Source organism: Hippocampus bargibanti, linkage group LG12 (assembly GCF_051943395.1).
Source record: "Hippocampus bargibanti isolate YZ-2025 linkage group LG12, ASM5194339v1, whole genome shotgun sequence".
NCBI lineage: Eukaryota > Metazoa > Chordata > Actinopteri > Syngnathiformes > Syngnathidae > Hippocampus > Hippocampus bargibanti.
The window spans coordinates 22,114,610-22,129,686 of NC_142745.1; the positions used below are offsets into that span (position 1 = coordinate 22,114,610).

The 15,077-nt window shown below is 43.0% G+C and overlaps 1 protein-coding gene across 2 annotated transcripts in view; it reads right to left on the minus strand.

The window, feature by feature from the left end:
* Positions 1–15,077, minus strand: part of plxnb1b (plexin b1b) — a 100,062-nt gene that overhangs the window by 39,457 nt on the left and 45,528 nt on the right. Inside the window, exons 12-21 of one of the 2 annotated variants that reach the window (XM_089010329.1) lie at positions 14,422–14,556; positions 14,078–14,200; positions 12,831–12,924; positions 12,563–12,732; positions 8,241–8,392; positions 5,532–5,637; positions 4,956–5,092; positions 1,622–1,798; positions 1,354–1,546; positions 1–189 (exon numbers count right to left, since the gene is read on the minus strand). The exon at positions 1–189 is cut by the window's left edge and continues 54 nt beyond it. In XM_089010329.1, coding sequence (XP_088866455.1) covers positions 1–189; positions 1,354–1,546; positions 1,622–1,798; positions 4,956–5,092; positions 5,532–5,637; positions 8,241–8,392; positions 12,563–12,732; positions 12,831–12,924; positions 14,078–14,200; positions 14,422–14,556 — 1,476 coding nt within the window. Of the gene's footprint in view, positions 190–1,353; positions 1,547–1,621; positions 1,799–4,955; positions 5,093–5,531; positions 5,638–8,240; positions 8,393–12,562; positions 12,733–12,830; positions 12,925–14,077; positions 14,201–14,421; positions 14,563–15,077 lie in introns of both variants that reach the window. The other variant, XM_089010328.1, reaches the window with a different exon arrangement.

Here is a 15,077-nt window from a genome sequence, read left to right on the forward strand (position 1 = left end):
CTGATTGAGCGGATGCAGGACCGGGTCGGGCTCATAACTGAAGCCTTGCGAGTTCAAAGGCTTCACATCAAAGTGCAGATTGTCCAGAAGAAACTCCACCGTCACTTTGGAGTCCAAAACCGACGAATCCACCATTGGGCTTCGGCACAGTATCAGGGAAGAGGAATTCACCTCGCAACCTTCGGAAAACTGAGAAAAGGAAGAAAAAAACACAACCACAAATCACTACACCCTTGTGCAAATTAATTGCACCGCACTGTTATTTTGCCATCAAATTGATTTTCCTTCTCCCCATTTTTTGACATGTCCATTTTAGTCAGAAGTGTGTCTTCCCTTGTTCCTGATCACCTCAGCGATGGCATCCACCACATTTTGACAGTTGTTGATGGTGGAAGGGTCACTGTACCAGGTCTGAAATTAGGGCTTTTTTTGTGCTGTGCAATCTTTCTCACGCAGATGAATCTTAATTATTGACCATAAATTCCCAATTGGGTTCATGTCCGGTGAATTGCCAGGCCAATCCATCACAGTAATGTCCTGTGCAAAGAAATTCGAGGTGTTGTATCCATCTCGCTGAAGAAGAACTGATTAACAAGCCAAAAATCCCTTCTTTTTATACCTGACGGAAAGGTAATCCATTAATGATGCAATCAGAGGCCTGGCAAACAAGTCATTAGGGAATGTGCTTGCTCAAGTATATCGAACAGACTCCACCCCTATGGTGGCAAACATTGTTCGGAACTTTTCACAAGCTTTAGAATGATTTGAACCAGCAAAGAGTCAAGATCACAGGGTGGTGCAATTCATTTGCACAAGGGTGTACATTCTTGCCACAATTTGCTCACAAAGGCACATGCATGCATCTGCGCACGCACACGTGAAAATAAAGTAAGTAATAGTAAAGTCTCGTTATATCGGTTATATTGATAATACTGCTTATTACCACACTATTTTCATTTCCCGTGCACATTTCTAGTCTTTGTATGTATAATTAGTTCCGTTCAGTACGATTCATGGTTTTTACGCTAATCCGGTGACTACGGTGCTCTTTTTCATCTCCCGCCGGCCATTTTGCTACGTTTATATCGATACAAAAGATATTTAAGATGAATCGATATTTGGTTAGGGGTTTCTATACAGTACCACCATTATCTATATGTACACAGCAAAAAAATCATTTTGTGAGGATCTTTCTGAAATTATAACAGATGCATATATAGACCCTCTAGAAGCCTTTAGAATGAAAAACCGGCCAAAAAGGTCCTCACTTGTCAAAAATGTCCTCACTCCGTCTGGTGTAAAATGTTAATGGTCCTCACAAGACTAGTCATGCAAACACACACAGACAAAGACCTGTTTGACAGAGCAGAGCAGATCTCCAGGACAATGTCGGCGCCGGCGCATTTTGTCAGTTCCGCTTGTGCGCTTTGTCCTCGCGCGACTCCAATTTTTGGGGACGGACTGGTAGGGTGAGACGCTCACAACCATCTGGGCTTCTTGCACCACGTCCAGGTTGTGGCCCAACACGTAGATCAGTCGACCACCACTGAGGACGGAAAAGCATCACGTCAAACGGACGTCTCTTCAAATCAGGAGTCCAATGGAGTGTTTGGAGTCTGACCTCAGGAAGCTCTTGGATGGTTTGGAGTGTGTGATATTGGGGTTGTGAGTGTAGTAGTAAGAGGAAGAGTGAAGGTGGCGCTGACTGCCGCCATAATGCAAAGTGAGCTGATGATTTCCCGTCTTGTTACTGCTACCCGTCACGCATTGAAGACTGGAGCTTTGAACCTCCGACACCCTGAGGAGGAGCGAGACGGGACACTTGATGGATTCTCACGGCTGACACGCCAGAATGCTTCCAACTCGGATGTGCCGACAGCAATGACGGGAGTGCTCAGAGAAAAGGAGGAAGTCTCGCCGTTTTTATCAATGACAATTCATGTAAGATTGGCCACATCACGATCAAATGTCACCATAATAATAACAATAATAATGACGCCACTGTCGCATTGTGATATGCCGATTTAAAATCATGATGAAACAATCTTGTATTGATAACAATAATAATACATTTGATTTCTAGGCACCTTTCAAAACTCTAAAGTCATTTTACAGTCACAGAATAGGTTTTTCTGTGGGTGAGCAGTGGCAGCCACATCCGCCAGCGTTCACTCAACCCGAAATAACTCAAATAGATAGAAAGCTAGCTAGCTAACACCTATCTAATAGATATCCAGCCAGATCGCTACATGGCTGGCTATCTATCTGTAACGGAGTTGTGCACTTAGATTATTAAATTATGAAGGAAGTGACGCAACGGCGCACAGTGTGGCACTATGTCCCGCCCATAGTTTCCAGAACAATCTCGAGGAGATTCAGGGTGAGTCGCAATTTTCTGTTGGTCTCGATTAACGCACATTTTCATGACAATATCTTATTTTGTTTCCCCTTTTGTACTGTCTAGTGTTATCTAATTAGTTCCCTGATTCATTTCGAGTCCAGATTACTTTTTGTGTCATTAATTACTTCACGTTTTGTCGAGTGGAACTTTGGAGCATATGTGCTTTTCTATCGCAGTTAATCACAAGACGAAACCCATGCGACTTCACCCATCCCTTCTGCCATACTGTGTTGCAGGTAATAATTGTTTCATTTCGTTTTTATTGAACAATATTTAGTTTCTTGTGTCGTGTTTCATTTGCCCGTGAGTGTCCGTGGCGGGTTGAACTGTGCGCCAGCCATTACAAGCGCACCTCGTGTTCTGCCGACTCTCCGCCCATGATGCGTTCAGGGACATCTTGTAAATAACAGTGAACTTGTGTTGTATTCTCTTTTTCTGTAAATAACCACTATACGATCACACGTTAATTCTCTTTTGTTATCTATAATGTTTTGCATTTGAGAACAATCTCGAGGAGATTCAGGTTAATCACAAGACGAAACCCATGCGACTTCACCCATCCCTTCTGCCATACTGTGTTGCAGAAATAAAAGAAATAAAAAGACACATCCACGCGTCTCGTCTTCATTAATACGGCAGCATCGTGGAGATGAAGACAGTCACTGTTGTGACGCCCGTCACTTATCTATCTATCTATCTATCTATCTATCTATCTATCTATCTATCTATCTATCTATCTATCTATCTATCTATCTATCTATCTATCTATCTATCTATTAGCTGGCTAGCTAGGTAGCCAGCTAGATAGCTAGCTAGATAGCCAGCTAGCCAGCCAGATAGCTAATGGACGGCGAATAGATAGCAAATAGCGCTGGCCAGACGTCTGGCAATGTTTTGACTTTTCCAGTAGGGGGCAGCATTTGCATTTTGTCCATATTAGTACTTTGTTCCAGCTTCAGCTGTTGCTAAAGCGCTAGATCAACCAATATGGATTGTATTTTGATTGAACTGTGAGGTAGGTCCACTTCAGTGGGGTTCATGGGGGAGATATTGCAATATTCACTCAGATGAAATCAACTTTTGTGAGCAGAACATCAGAACACCCACCGGACCGGGGCTGTGCTGCGTTTTTCCCGAAAACAGACCGTCGATCATTCCAGACACGAAGGCCCTCCCGAAGGAGAAGATGGCTTTTGACCTGAAGGCCATGCAGATCCGGCCAAAAAGAAAGGGGGGAAAAGGCTCTTCTTCGTCTTTTCCACACTATAAGGCGCACCTAAAAGCCTTCCATTTGTTTCTAAAGCTGAGCCTTCACCCGCCTTGCCATCCAATGCCTTTATATATATATGGAAAAGGTTTTCAAAGAAGTCATCCATTCAAGGTGCGCCTTATAGTCCAGAAAATACGGTACAGTGATACCTTGGCTTCCCAACTTAATTGGTTCCCAAGACAGAGTCGACCGTCGAGTAAGGCGAAAAGTGTGTATCCCAAAAATGTATTTCCAATCGGAAACCATTAAAATGAGAATAATCTGTTGCCAGGTCCCCGTAAAACATACATTTCTACCAAATAAGCCGTAAAACTACACAAAATATACCTTATTTTATGTATAATAAATGTGCTATTATATTGTAATGAAAGAAATACACTGCACTGTATAGTAAAGTCATTTTATTTACATTTGTGATGGTCGTTGATGGCTTGATGGAATGGGGTGGGAGGTGGTCGGAGGGAGGGAATTACTGTTTGGAAGGAGAGTCTCATTCCATAAGGACTGTAATTAGAGAAATAAACTGTACTGTATAATAAAGTGGTTTTGTGATGGTCGTTGATGGCTTGATGGAATGGAGTGGCCGCTTTCATCAGCATTAAACACTTGATGAGGAACGTAGCTTTCTTCTTTCATCATCTTGAGGAATGATTCCTTGGAGGTGCTTTCTCTGCCATCATTTGACCCAGTTCCTTAATTGTGTTCTGTTTTGCTGTGTTGATAGCTTTTTGCATCGAGTGTACAGATGGCTTGCATGGGTTATTTGTGGAGCCTGATTGCAGTCTACACTCTGCCTTTGAACTATCAACAAAGTTGAAAGTCCAAATTTCACTGTTTTCCATTTTCTCACTCTCTCTCTGTCATCTGCCTGTCTCTTTAATGTTTAACCCTCCCCCCGCTGCGTTCTTGACCAATCATGTGCGGCTTTAAGACTGGGGGCGGGGAATAAAGGCTCCCATTTCCTTGTTAGGAGAACGGGCTCGTTCGCAAACAACACAGCACTCATTGTAGCGCTTCCGTGTGTATCCCGAAAAATAGTTTGTATGCCAAGGTTCAATTCTCATCAATTTAACGTTCGTAAACCGAAACATTTGTAAGCCAAGGAATTCGTAAACCAAGGTATCACTGTACTTGAACATCAGAATAATCTGTCAATTGATTGGTCAGAGCCGAAAAATGCGTACTGGTGCCCCAGTCGCAGCACCATGACTGAACTTCAGGCGATCGGGCCAGCACGAACGCCAACCCCTGCCTGTAAAAGTGGCCACTTTGGAAAGTACTCACAGATTACAGGGCACACCGCCCACGGTGACCGAGAGGTCAGAAGGACGGCCGGTCCAAAGGTTTCGCCCAATGATTGTCAGAGTGGTTCCACCCGCTTTCGGACCTCTTTCAGGCAACACCCCCATTACAAACGGATCCTGGAGGTGAGCACATCATATAGAAACATCAATCAGGATTCCAAGGTCAGCATTGACTTATTTTATCAGAAATTCACAAACAGAATCTCTAATGAGCGCCACTGTAGAAGGTTCCTGCTTTAAAGGACAACAGACACCATTTTTTTGTTCCCTAACTGACATCAGAAAACCGTTTGATAGCATCTAAAATAGCCAACACACGCAGGCTGATATTTTTAGTCAAATGCAAAACACAAACTTGTCGGGAGGTGTCTGTTGTCCTTTAATTCCAACTTGGAACGTTCTTCAGCTGAGCTGTCATGAAGAACCTCTACCGGATGAACGCATGACTTTCTCCACTGACTCAATATTCTTTGAGCAAGGACGCAGGATTGGCCCCTGCCGAAGAATCGGCAGGGATGCATTACACGGAGCAAACGCGGTCCATTTTTGTAATTACCTGAAAGCTAAACGTTTGTTTGGACAAGCCAAACTCTCCACCGCTCACTTCAACAGACACGTGGCCCACCTTCTCCCCTTGACTCGCTTTGGTTCTGCAAACAATCCTTCAAGACAGAGTCAGAAAAGATGGGCAAAGGGCGACCATTTTTAACCCTTCTCCCCCTTTTTGTGATTGGACAGCGTATGACGCAATTGGATGCAACACAAAGTGTTAATCTGTGTTGTTTTTCTAATTCCGCCATTTACACTAACTTGCCCAAACTATCTTACAAATGGTTCTCATATCTGCACATGTACATATCTAGACACTCTTTATTTCTTCAGTTTCCTCTTTATTTTAAGACTGTAAACACACACACACACACACACACACACACACACACACACACACACACACACACACACACACACACACACACACACACACACACACACACACACACACACACACACACACACACACACACACACACACACTCCCTCATCATGTCGTAACATCGACGTTTACTCAAATACAAGCTTGCGAATCAGTAGTCACGCATTCACATGGCATAGGTAGGCATGAGCTCTTTTGTTACGATGTAAGCGTTTGTACGAGTTCTGATCTCTTATTTTAATCATTATAATGTTTTGGAAACTTGAGTTAAATGTAGAAATACAGTGATACCTTGGCTTACGAACCTAATTGGTTCCCAGACAGAGTAAGGCCAAAAGTGTGTATTCCAAAAATGTATTTCCCATAGGAAACCATTAAAATGAGAATAATCCGTTGCCAGGTCCACATAAAACATCATTTTCTACTTTATAATTTTCTCAGCTTTAAAACTACACAAAATATACCTTATTTTATGTATAATAAATATGCTACTGTATTGTAGTGAAAGAAATAATAATAAAGTGGTTTTATTTACCTTTGTCATGGTTGTTGATGGCTTGATGGAATGGAGTTTCATCAGCATTAAACACTTGATGAGGAATGTAGCCTTCTTCTTTCACCATCTTGAGGAATGATCTCTTGGAGGTGCTTTCTCTGCCATCATTTGACCCAGTTCCTCATCAGTTGTGTTCTGTTGAGCTGGGTTGATAGCTTTTTGCATCACGTGTACAGATGGCTTGTGCCGGTTATTTGTGGAGCCTGATTGACGGGATATTTTAACCTTGCAGTCTACACTCTGCCTTTGAACTATCAAAGTTGAAACGAGTCCAAATTTCACAGTTTTCTATCCATTTTCTCACACTCTCTCTGTCGTCTGCCTGTCTCTTTCATGTTTACCCCCGCCCCCTCACTGCTGCGTTATTGACCAACTACGTGGCTTTCACCGAAGACTGGGGGTGGGGATTGACGCATCACTCATTGTGGCGCTCCGCATGTGTACCAAAAAATAGTTCATATCTCCTTTTCCTTTCGGCTTTTCCCCTCAGGGGTCGCCACAGCGAATCAATGTCCTCCATCTATCCCGGTTTTGTGCATCCTCTTCTCTCACACCAGCTACCTTCATGTCCTCTTTGACCACATCCATAAACCTCCTCTTCGGTCTTCCTCTCGGTCTCCTGCCTGGCAATTCAAGGCTCAGCATCCTTCTCCCGATATGACCGCTCTCTCTCCTGTGGACATGTCCAAACCATCTCAGTCTGGCCTCTCTGACTTTCTCTGCAAAGCCTCTAATATGAGTTGTCCCTCTAATGTACTCATTCCTGATCCTATCCAACCTGGTCACTCCCAAAGAAAACCTCAACATCTTCAGCTTTGCTACCTCCAGCTCTGCTCCTGTCTTTTCTTCAGCGGCACTGTCTCCAGTCCAAACATCATGGCTGGCCTCACCACGGTTTTATACACTTTTCCTTTCATCCGAGCTGAAACCCTTCTATCACACATCACACCTGACATTTTTCTCCAGCCGCTCCAGCCTGCCTGGACACGCTTCTTCACCCCTTTTCCACACTCTCCATTGCTCTGGACAGTTGACCCCAAGTACTTAAAATCCTCCACCTTCTTTATCTCTTCTCCCTGTAGCATCACTCTTGTACTTGGATCCGTCTCATTCACACACATATATTCCGTCTTGCTGCGACTGATCTTCATACCTCTCCTTTCCAGGGCATATCTCCACAGCTCCAGTTTCTCCGCCACCTGTTCCCTGTCGCTACAGATCACAATGTCGCTGTGCTACCTCCAGCTCTGCTTCCTGTCTTTTCTTCAGTGGCACTGTCTCCAGTCCAAACATCATGGTTGCACTGGCTGCTCTCACCACACTTTTTCGCATATTTGTTTTGGCAAAAATGTTTACGTCGGATGCCCTTCCTGACACAACCCTCTGTATTTATCCGGGCTTGGGACCGGCACAATAAGACACTGGCTTGTGCCCCCTTGTGGCTACATTTACATTCATTACATTACATTCATATGCCAAGGTTAAATTTTCATAAATTTAACGTTTGTAAACCGAAAAGTTCGTAAACCAAGGTATCACTGTATGAAAAAAAAATGTAGCTAGTACAAAGTAGTCTGATAGATAAATACAAATTACCATCCAAAAAACTCAAGTATAAACAAAGAGTATAAGAAAAGTACTATCTGAAATGATGACTTCCGATCTCTGACAGTTTTGATTTCTTCAGCGATGATCACCGACCATCAACTTGAAAAGCCAAACTCATCCCAAAAGACTAAATGAAGCAATCCTTCCTTGGCTGCAGACTTTTGTACCTGGAGGAGACTTGATAGAGAGCCGTTATGACCACGCAGGGCACACCGGCCACCGACACAGAATTCAGGACGTCTTCTGCTTTTTGACCCAAGTTGGAGCCTGTTATGGTGACCAGAGTGCCACCTTCAAGCAAGCCGGAAAGTGGCTCAATCTGAAGAAAGAAAGAAAGACAAGTGGATTTCAAATTTCAAAAAATCCATGAAAAGGTTTCTTCATCTGTCATCTGGACTTCTTTCAAGGTGTCGGACGTTTCACTTATATTTTTGCTGGTAGCTTTGGCCCTGTATATACATCCTTACTGTCCAGTAAGATGAAGATTGTAAAGAGCAATACATTGGGGAGACTAAACAAATTCTCAAAAAAAAAAAAAAAGACTTGATCAACGTTGCAGGGATGATACGAGTGGGCCTCAATCTGCAGTACATATGCACCCAAATGCTAGCAACCACGCATTTCACGACAGTGAGGTTAAAATCTTAGTGAAAGAAAATAGATGCTTTGAAAGGGGAGTCAAAGAAGCTATTTTCATAAAACAGCAAAAGCCTTCACCAAATCGCCATGGTGGGGTGATGAAAAGGTTTCTACAGCCGTCATCTGTACTTCTTTGAAGGTGTCGGACGTTTCGCTTCTTATCCCAAAAACTTTGTCAGCAAACTAAAGTCTTACTGGTAGTTTAGGCCCTATATATATATATCAGAATCAGAATCAGGTTGGGGGGAGCAGAGGACTACTCCCTGCCACTCCGCTGATCACCGAATCAATATTCCTAATCCTATTTTGCCTAAGTAGGCTGTTGTACGAATGATCCAAATTGAACCTCACCCCACCAAACCGGTTTAATGAAGGATTTAGTTGTTTTATGAAAATTGCTTCTTTTACTCCCCTTTCAAACCATCTACAGTAAAGTCTCATTACCGATATCGGTTATATTGATAATACTGCTTATTACGATGGCGGTATTAGGTAGTCGAGTGGTTAGCACACCGGCTTGACAGTGCAGAGGTCGCCGGTTCGCGTCCCACCCCGGCCTCCCTGTGTGGAGTTTGCATGTTCTCCCCGGACCCGCGTGGGTTTTCTCCGGGTCCTCCTGTTTCCTCCCACACTCTAAAAACATGCATGGCAGGCAGATTGACCACTCCAAATTGTCCCGAGGTGGGAGTGTGACTGTTGTATGTCTTTGTGTGCCCTGCGATTGGCTGGCAACCAATTCAGGGTGTCCCCCGCCTCGTGCCCGAAGACAGCTGAGATAGGCTCCAGCACCCCCCGCGACCCTAATGAGGAATAAGCGGTACAGAAAATGGATGGATGGATGCTTATTACGATATTGTGCTCTTTTTCATCTCCCGCCAGCCATTTTGCTATGTTTATATCGATACAAAAGATACTGAAGGTAAATCGATATTTGCTGAGGGGTTTCTATACAGTACCACCATTATCGAAATCTGTATCGGTCGCGCCGTTGGTTGACTTGGTTACGTGACCAGCTCCCGTGTCTTCAACCATCGCAAAACGAAAGAATTGTGACCTCGAACGAAATACAAGGCAACCGTGGCTGTTGAGGAGAATCCAACACGAAATCAAAGCCAAGTATGCCCCAGAAGATTCCCATAATGACGAGGATGATGAGGATGAAGAACCAACTGAATACACACCTATTGCAACAAAGACACAAGCATTGCAAGGTGCTACGGACGTACGATCTTACTTAGAATCCAGAGAAAATGCATCATGTTTTTTAGGAATGCTAAACAAGATTGAATCGTTTGTGTTAAAAGGTGAAAATGGGAAGCAGAAGAACGTTGAAGATTTTTTTAAATTGCATTAATAAGATGTAAGCGTCGCAGTTTCCCTGTTGCAGTGTTATGTATACATGTACACTGTACTGTATATGAATGCAATCGTTTTTGCAACAATTTGTTTTGTCTGCTGAAGTGTGATGATTTTGAAAATTACTGTACATGCCATACAGTATTAATTAAAGATCCCCCAGTCACGTAACTGGCTTCCGTGTTTCTGTCACAATCAAAAAAAATTGTTGCAGAGCTCACATCTTTCATGACTGCTGCAATAGCATCTGAAACATCCTGTAATGCCCCTCAGCGTGGCAAATGTTGCGCACAGTCGCGGCTAAAGCGGGTCGGTCTTTTTCATAACAAACGTAGCAGTTATCACATACGGATACAAACAGGAGCTGTTGTTACGCCACAGCTCACGTGCAGTCATTCTATTCAGGCACTCTCTCGAACCCCGTTGTCGGGTCCTCCCAAGCCCCAGTCACGTGACCAGCTTCCGTGTTTTGACCTGTCTTACCCAGCACAATAAAAAAAGCGTAGCTCAGCTTATGTACAGTACTGTTGTTCAACACCAAATTCAACCATGGAGAAACGTAAGAATTGTGATATCCGAACAACGTACAAGGCAATCGTGGCTGTGGAGGACAACCCAACAAGCAAATCCTTCATCGCCAAAGAGTTCGACGTGCAGCAGAATACTTTATCAACGTAAGTCATGTAAACGTTGCCGTTTTCCATCCATGTATTAATTGTGTTGCATTCAGATATCTTTATCGCTTGCAACAATTACTGTTTTTCATATGTTTGTACATGCTAGGGTTCGTGGTTTCGCGTGAATAGAACAACGTGAGGATTTTGCATTGGTTGCATTTTTGAAAGGAAATAGTCATTAAAAAAGTGTAAAGATTTTATGCACATGTTTATTTTTCACTTCACTACTGTACAAAAAGCATGCTAGATACGCAATCCATGAACCCAATGATAAAATTACATGCCATAGCAAAGATCCCCCATTTACATATTGCCCCCCCTACCCCCTTAAATGCAGTTCGGCGCAGGACGGATATATAGATAGTCCGGTTATATCGACATTTTTTCCGACTCCCGAGAATATCGATATAACGAGACTTTACTGTATGTTCTTTCGCTAAGATTTTAACCTTAGTCGTCAAATGAGTGGTTGCTAGCTTTTAGGTGCAAATACATTTGCACCTACTGCCGATTGAGGCCCACTAGTATTATCCCTGCGATGTTGATAAAGTCTTTTTTGGAGAATTTGTTGAGTCTCCCCAATGTACTGCTCTTTACAATTTTCATTCTTACAATGTATTGAATAAACTACATGCCTTTGTTTTTCATTTGGCAGCCTATCTTTTGGATGCACTAATTTTTGCCTTAACGTGTTTATCGGTTTGAAATAAGTCGGAATTTTATGTTGCCAAAGGACTCTTTGTAATTTTTCAGAAACTCCTGCAATGTACGGTACTGCTACTCCTCTCCTTTTTGAATCTTGAGAATTATTGGTTTCGTTCGCTATTCTTTCTTTCTGACATTTGTTGAATGACCACTGAGGATACCCACAGTTAGTGAGTGCTCTCCTGATATGTTTTGACTCCTTTTCTCTACCTTCAGTGCTAGTTGGTATTAGTTTAGCCCTATGCTGGAGGGTTCTGATAACTCCTAGTTTATGTTGTAAAGGGTGGTTAGAGTCAAAAAGTAAGTATTGGTCAGTGTGCGTAGCCTTCCTAAAGACTTCTGTTTTTAGCGCTCTGTCCTCTTTTACAATCCAAGAAGGCGAGTTGGTTCTCTTTAATGTCCTCACGAGTAGATTTAATGTTGATGTCGACCGAGTTGAGGTGATCTGTGAAGGATTGAATTTCTTGTTTTTTTAATTATGACAAAAGTATCATCCACATCTCTCATGGTGGGGTTTCATTTGGATAGTTCTTATAACAGACGCCTTAGTTCATTACCACATAGGCTTAGTTATGCCAATGAGGTGATATCAGAGCAAATGGGGCAATCAGGCCAGTCGTAAACCCCATAATCAGGCAGGACAATAGAAGTAATCAGTCAGGACAATAGAAGTAATCAGTGTAGTTGCAGGGAATAGTCTTCTGCTCCCCCCAACCTGAGAGCAGGGAGCTATCATAGCAGAGGTCCAATAGGGGTATATATATATAGGGCCAATGCTACCAGCAAACATTTTTAGTTTGCTGACGAAGCCTCTTGGATAAGAAGCGAAACATCCGACACCTTCAAAGAAGTCCAGATAATAATAATAATAATAATAATAATAATAATAATAATAATAATACATTTTATTTCAAACGCCTTTCAAAGCTCTCAAGGAACTTTCCAGTCACAGACAAGCATAGGTACTATAATCAATCAAATACAATCACAAATATGACGGCTGAAGAAACTTTTTCATCGATGGACCACTCCTGTACGACAGAGACGAATTTCCAAAAATGTACATTTTGCATAAAGTTGTCCATTATAAGTAAGGAGACGGAAGTACTCACAGAATGAATGAGTGGAGCCGGGCACGTTTGCTGCACAGGTTGTAAACATAAAGCGGAATATAAACAGGTGGCCTGCGCCGCATCTCCACACCACACGCAAGCGTACTTGTACTCGGCTGTGCGGCAGCGACTGCAGTCAGTGCGACCCGCCGAGCAGTCGTACAGCGTCACTGAAGGGCGCCAGTCGGGGATTTTTGGCTGAGCGTTAGTACTTCATGCTATCAAAGCGCCGTTTGAAGACAATCGAAAAAATGGGAAAGCAATTTACCCCAAAGATCCGGAGAGCTGTCAACGTGGAATGTGTCTCTCCTCTTCACGTACACCATCGCTTGATATTCCTCCACAGGGGCGCTATACGTGTACTACAAAAACACAACAAAACGACTGTGTATGTAAGCTCTTCGTGGTACAGCAGTGGTCCATCGATGAGAAGGTCATCTGGACTTTTTTCAAGGTGTCGAACGATTCCCTTCTCTCCACGAGGCTTCGTCAGCAAACTAAAATTAGCTAGTCGCTCTGGCCCTATATATATATATATATATATATATATATATATATATATATATATATATATATATATATATATATATATATATATATATATATATATATCCCTACTGTCCAGAGGTGGCGGTGCCAGACCTCTGCTATGATAGGTCCCTGCTCGCAGGTTGGGGGGAACAGAGGACCATTCCCTGAGGCTACACGGATGACCTCTATTGTCCTGCCTGAGTATGGGGTATACGACTGGCCTGATTGGCCCTTTTGCTCTGGTATCACCTCATCAGCATAACTAAGCTACGTGTTCTAAGAAGTCTATTGTAAGAACGAGCCAAATTAAACCTCATCCCACCATGGCGATTTAGTGAAGGGTTTTGCTGTCTTATGAAAATAGCTTATTTTCCTCCCCTTTCAAAGCATCTATTTTCTTTCACTAAGATTTTAACCTCATTGTCGTCACATTAGTGGTTGCTAGCTTTTAGGTGCATATGTACTGCCGATTGAAGCCCAGTAGTATTATCCGTGCGATGTTGATCAAGTCTTTTTTTGGGAATTTGTTTAGTCTCCCCAATGTATTGCTCTTTACAATCTTCATTTTTACAATGTATACCAGGGTAAATGGGGCAATCAGGCCAGTCGCAGACCCCATAATCAATCAGGACAATAGAAGTAATCAGTGTAGCCTCAGGGAATAGTCCTCTGCTCCCCTCAAACCGCAGAACTGGGACCTATCATGGCAAGTCTGGCACCGCTACCTCTGAACAGTCGTATATATATATATATATATATATATATATATATATATATATATATATATATATATATATATATATAGGGCCAAAACTACCAGCAATTTTTAGTTCGCTGACGAAGCCTCTTGGATGAGAAGCCAAACATCCGACACCTTCAAAGAAGATGGCTGAAGAAACCTTCTCATTGATAAACAACAACAAAACATGGTTTTAGCTAAAAAAATACTACAAAAATGATGCGTGGACTTTTTTCATAAGCAACCTGGTGGAGTTGACAGGTGATGTCAAAGTGGAATGGATTGATGTCGTCAGGCTCCACGTAGGCGTCCACCACCACAGTTTGCCCTTCAATGACCAGCACACACTGGTAGTCCATCTCTGTGTCCTGCAGAGACAAATACTTGTTGAGGTCCAAGATTATCGATCGCCAATAGTCATTCTGCTTGATAGAGACCACAACAACTGTGAATGAGTGTGAATGTGTGTGTGTGTGTGTGTGTGTGTGTGTGTGTGTGTGTGTGTGTGTGTGTGTGTGTGTGTGTGTGTGTGTGTGTGTGTGTGTGTGTGTGTGTGTATATATATATATGCATATTAGGTCTGTGGTACCTGATACAGATGCAAGTTGTGGGCAAGCAGAGTGATTTTCCTCTCCACTCTGACAGGCAGCATGGCGGAACCCTGGACCTTCTCCACATAAGGGCAAGTTGAAGATCCCCAGCTGACGTCGGATCCCTCATCGCCCTGTTGCTCCAATCAGGCACATTCACAAAAATACAAATTCCTCAGGGCTTACTCGTGACTAGATCAAAGTATAACTAGCCACGCCCCACAAGAAATACATCAACAAATCAATACACAAACAAACAAATACATTCCCATGAATGAATACGAACTGGAAATGACGACGCAAACGCACAATATGTCTGTCACTCAATTTCAAATTCTCCTGGTTGGTACCAAATCCACCTTGAGCAAAGCTAACAGTTTCTCTCTCACTCTTTGGAGCGTTTCTCCCTCCCATCAGGTCTTTTGCCTAGGTGTCATCCTTGACAGCACACCATCTTTCCACTTCCATATGAATAAGTGAACCCGATGTGCGTACTTCCACCTCCGCAATATGAACGGTCTTGGCCCGTCTCTCACTCCTCACACCGCTGCTATCCTCGTTCATAGTATTGGCACCTATTGCAATTCACTTCTCCTTGGTGTCCCTCAGAAACTTCTCCACAAACTTCAACTGGTCCAGAATTCTTCAGCCCGGA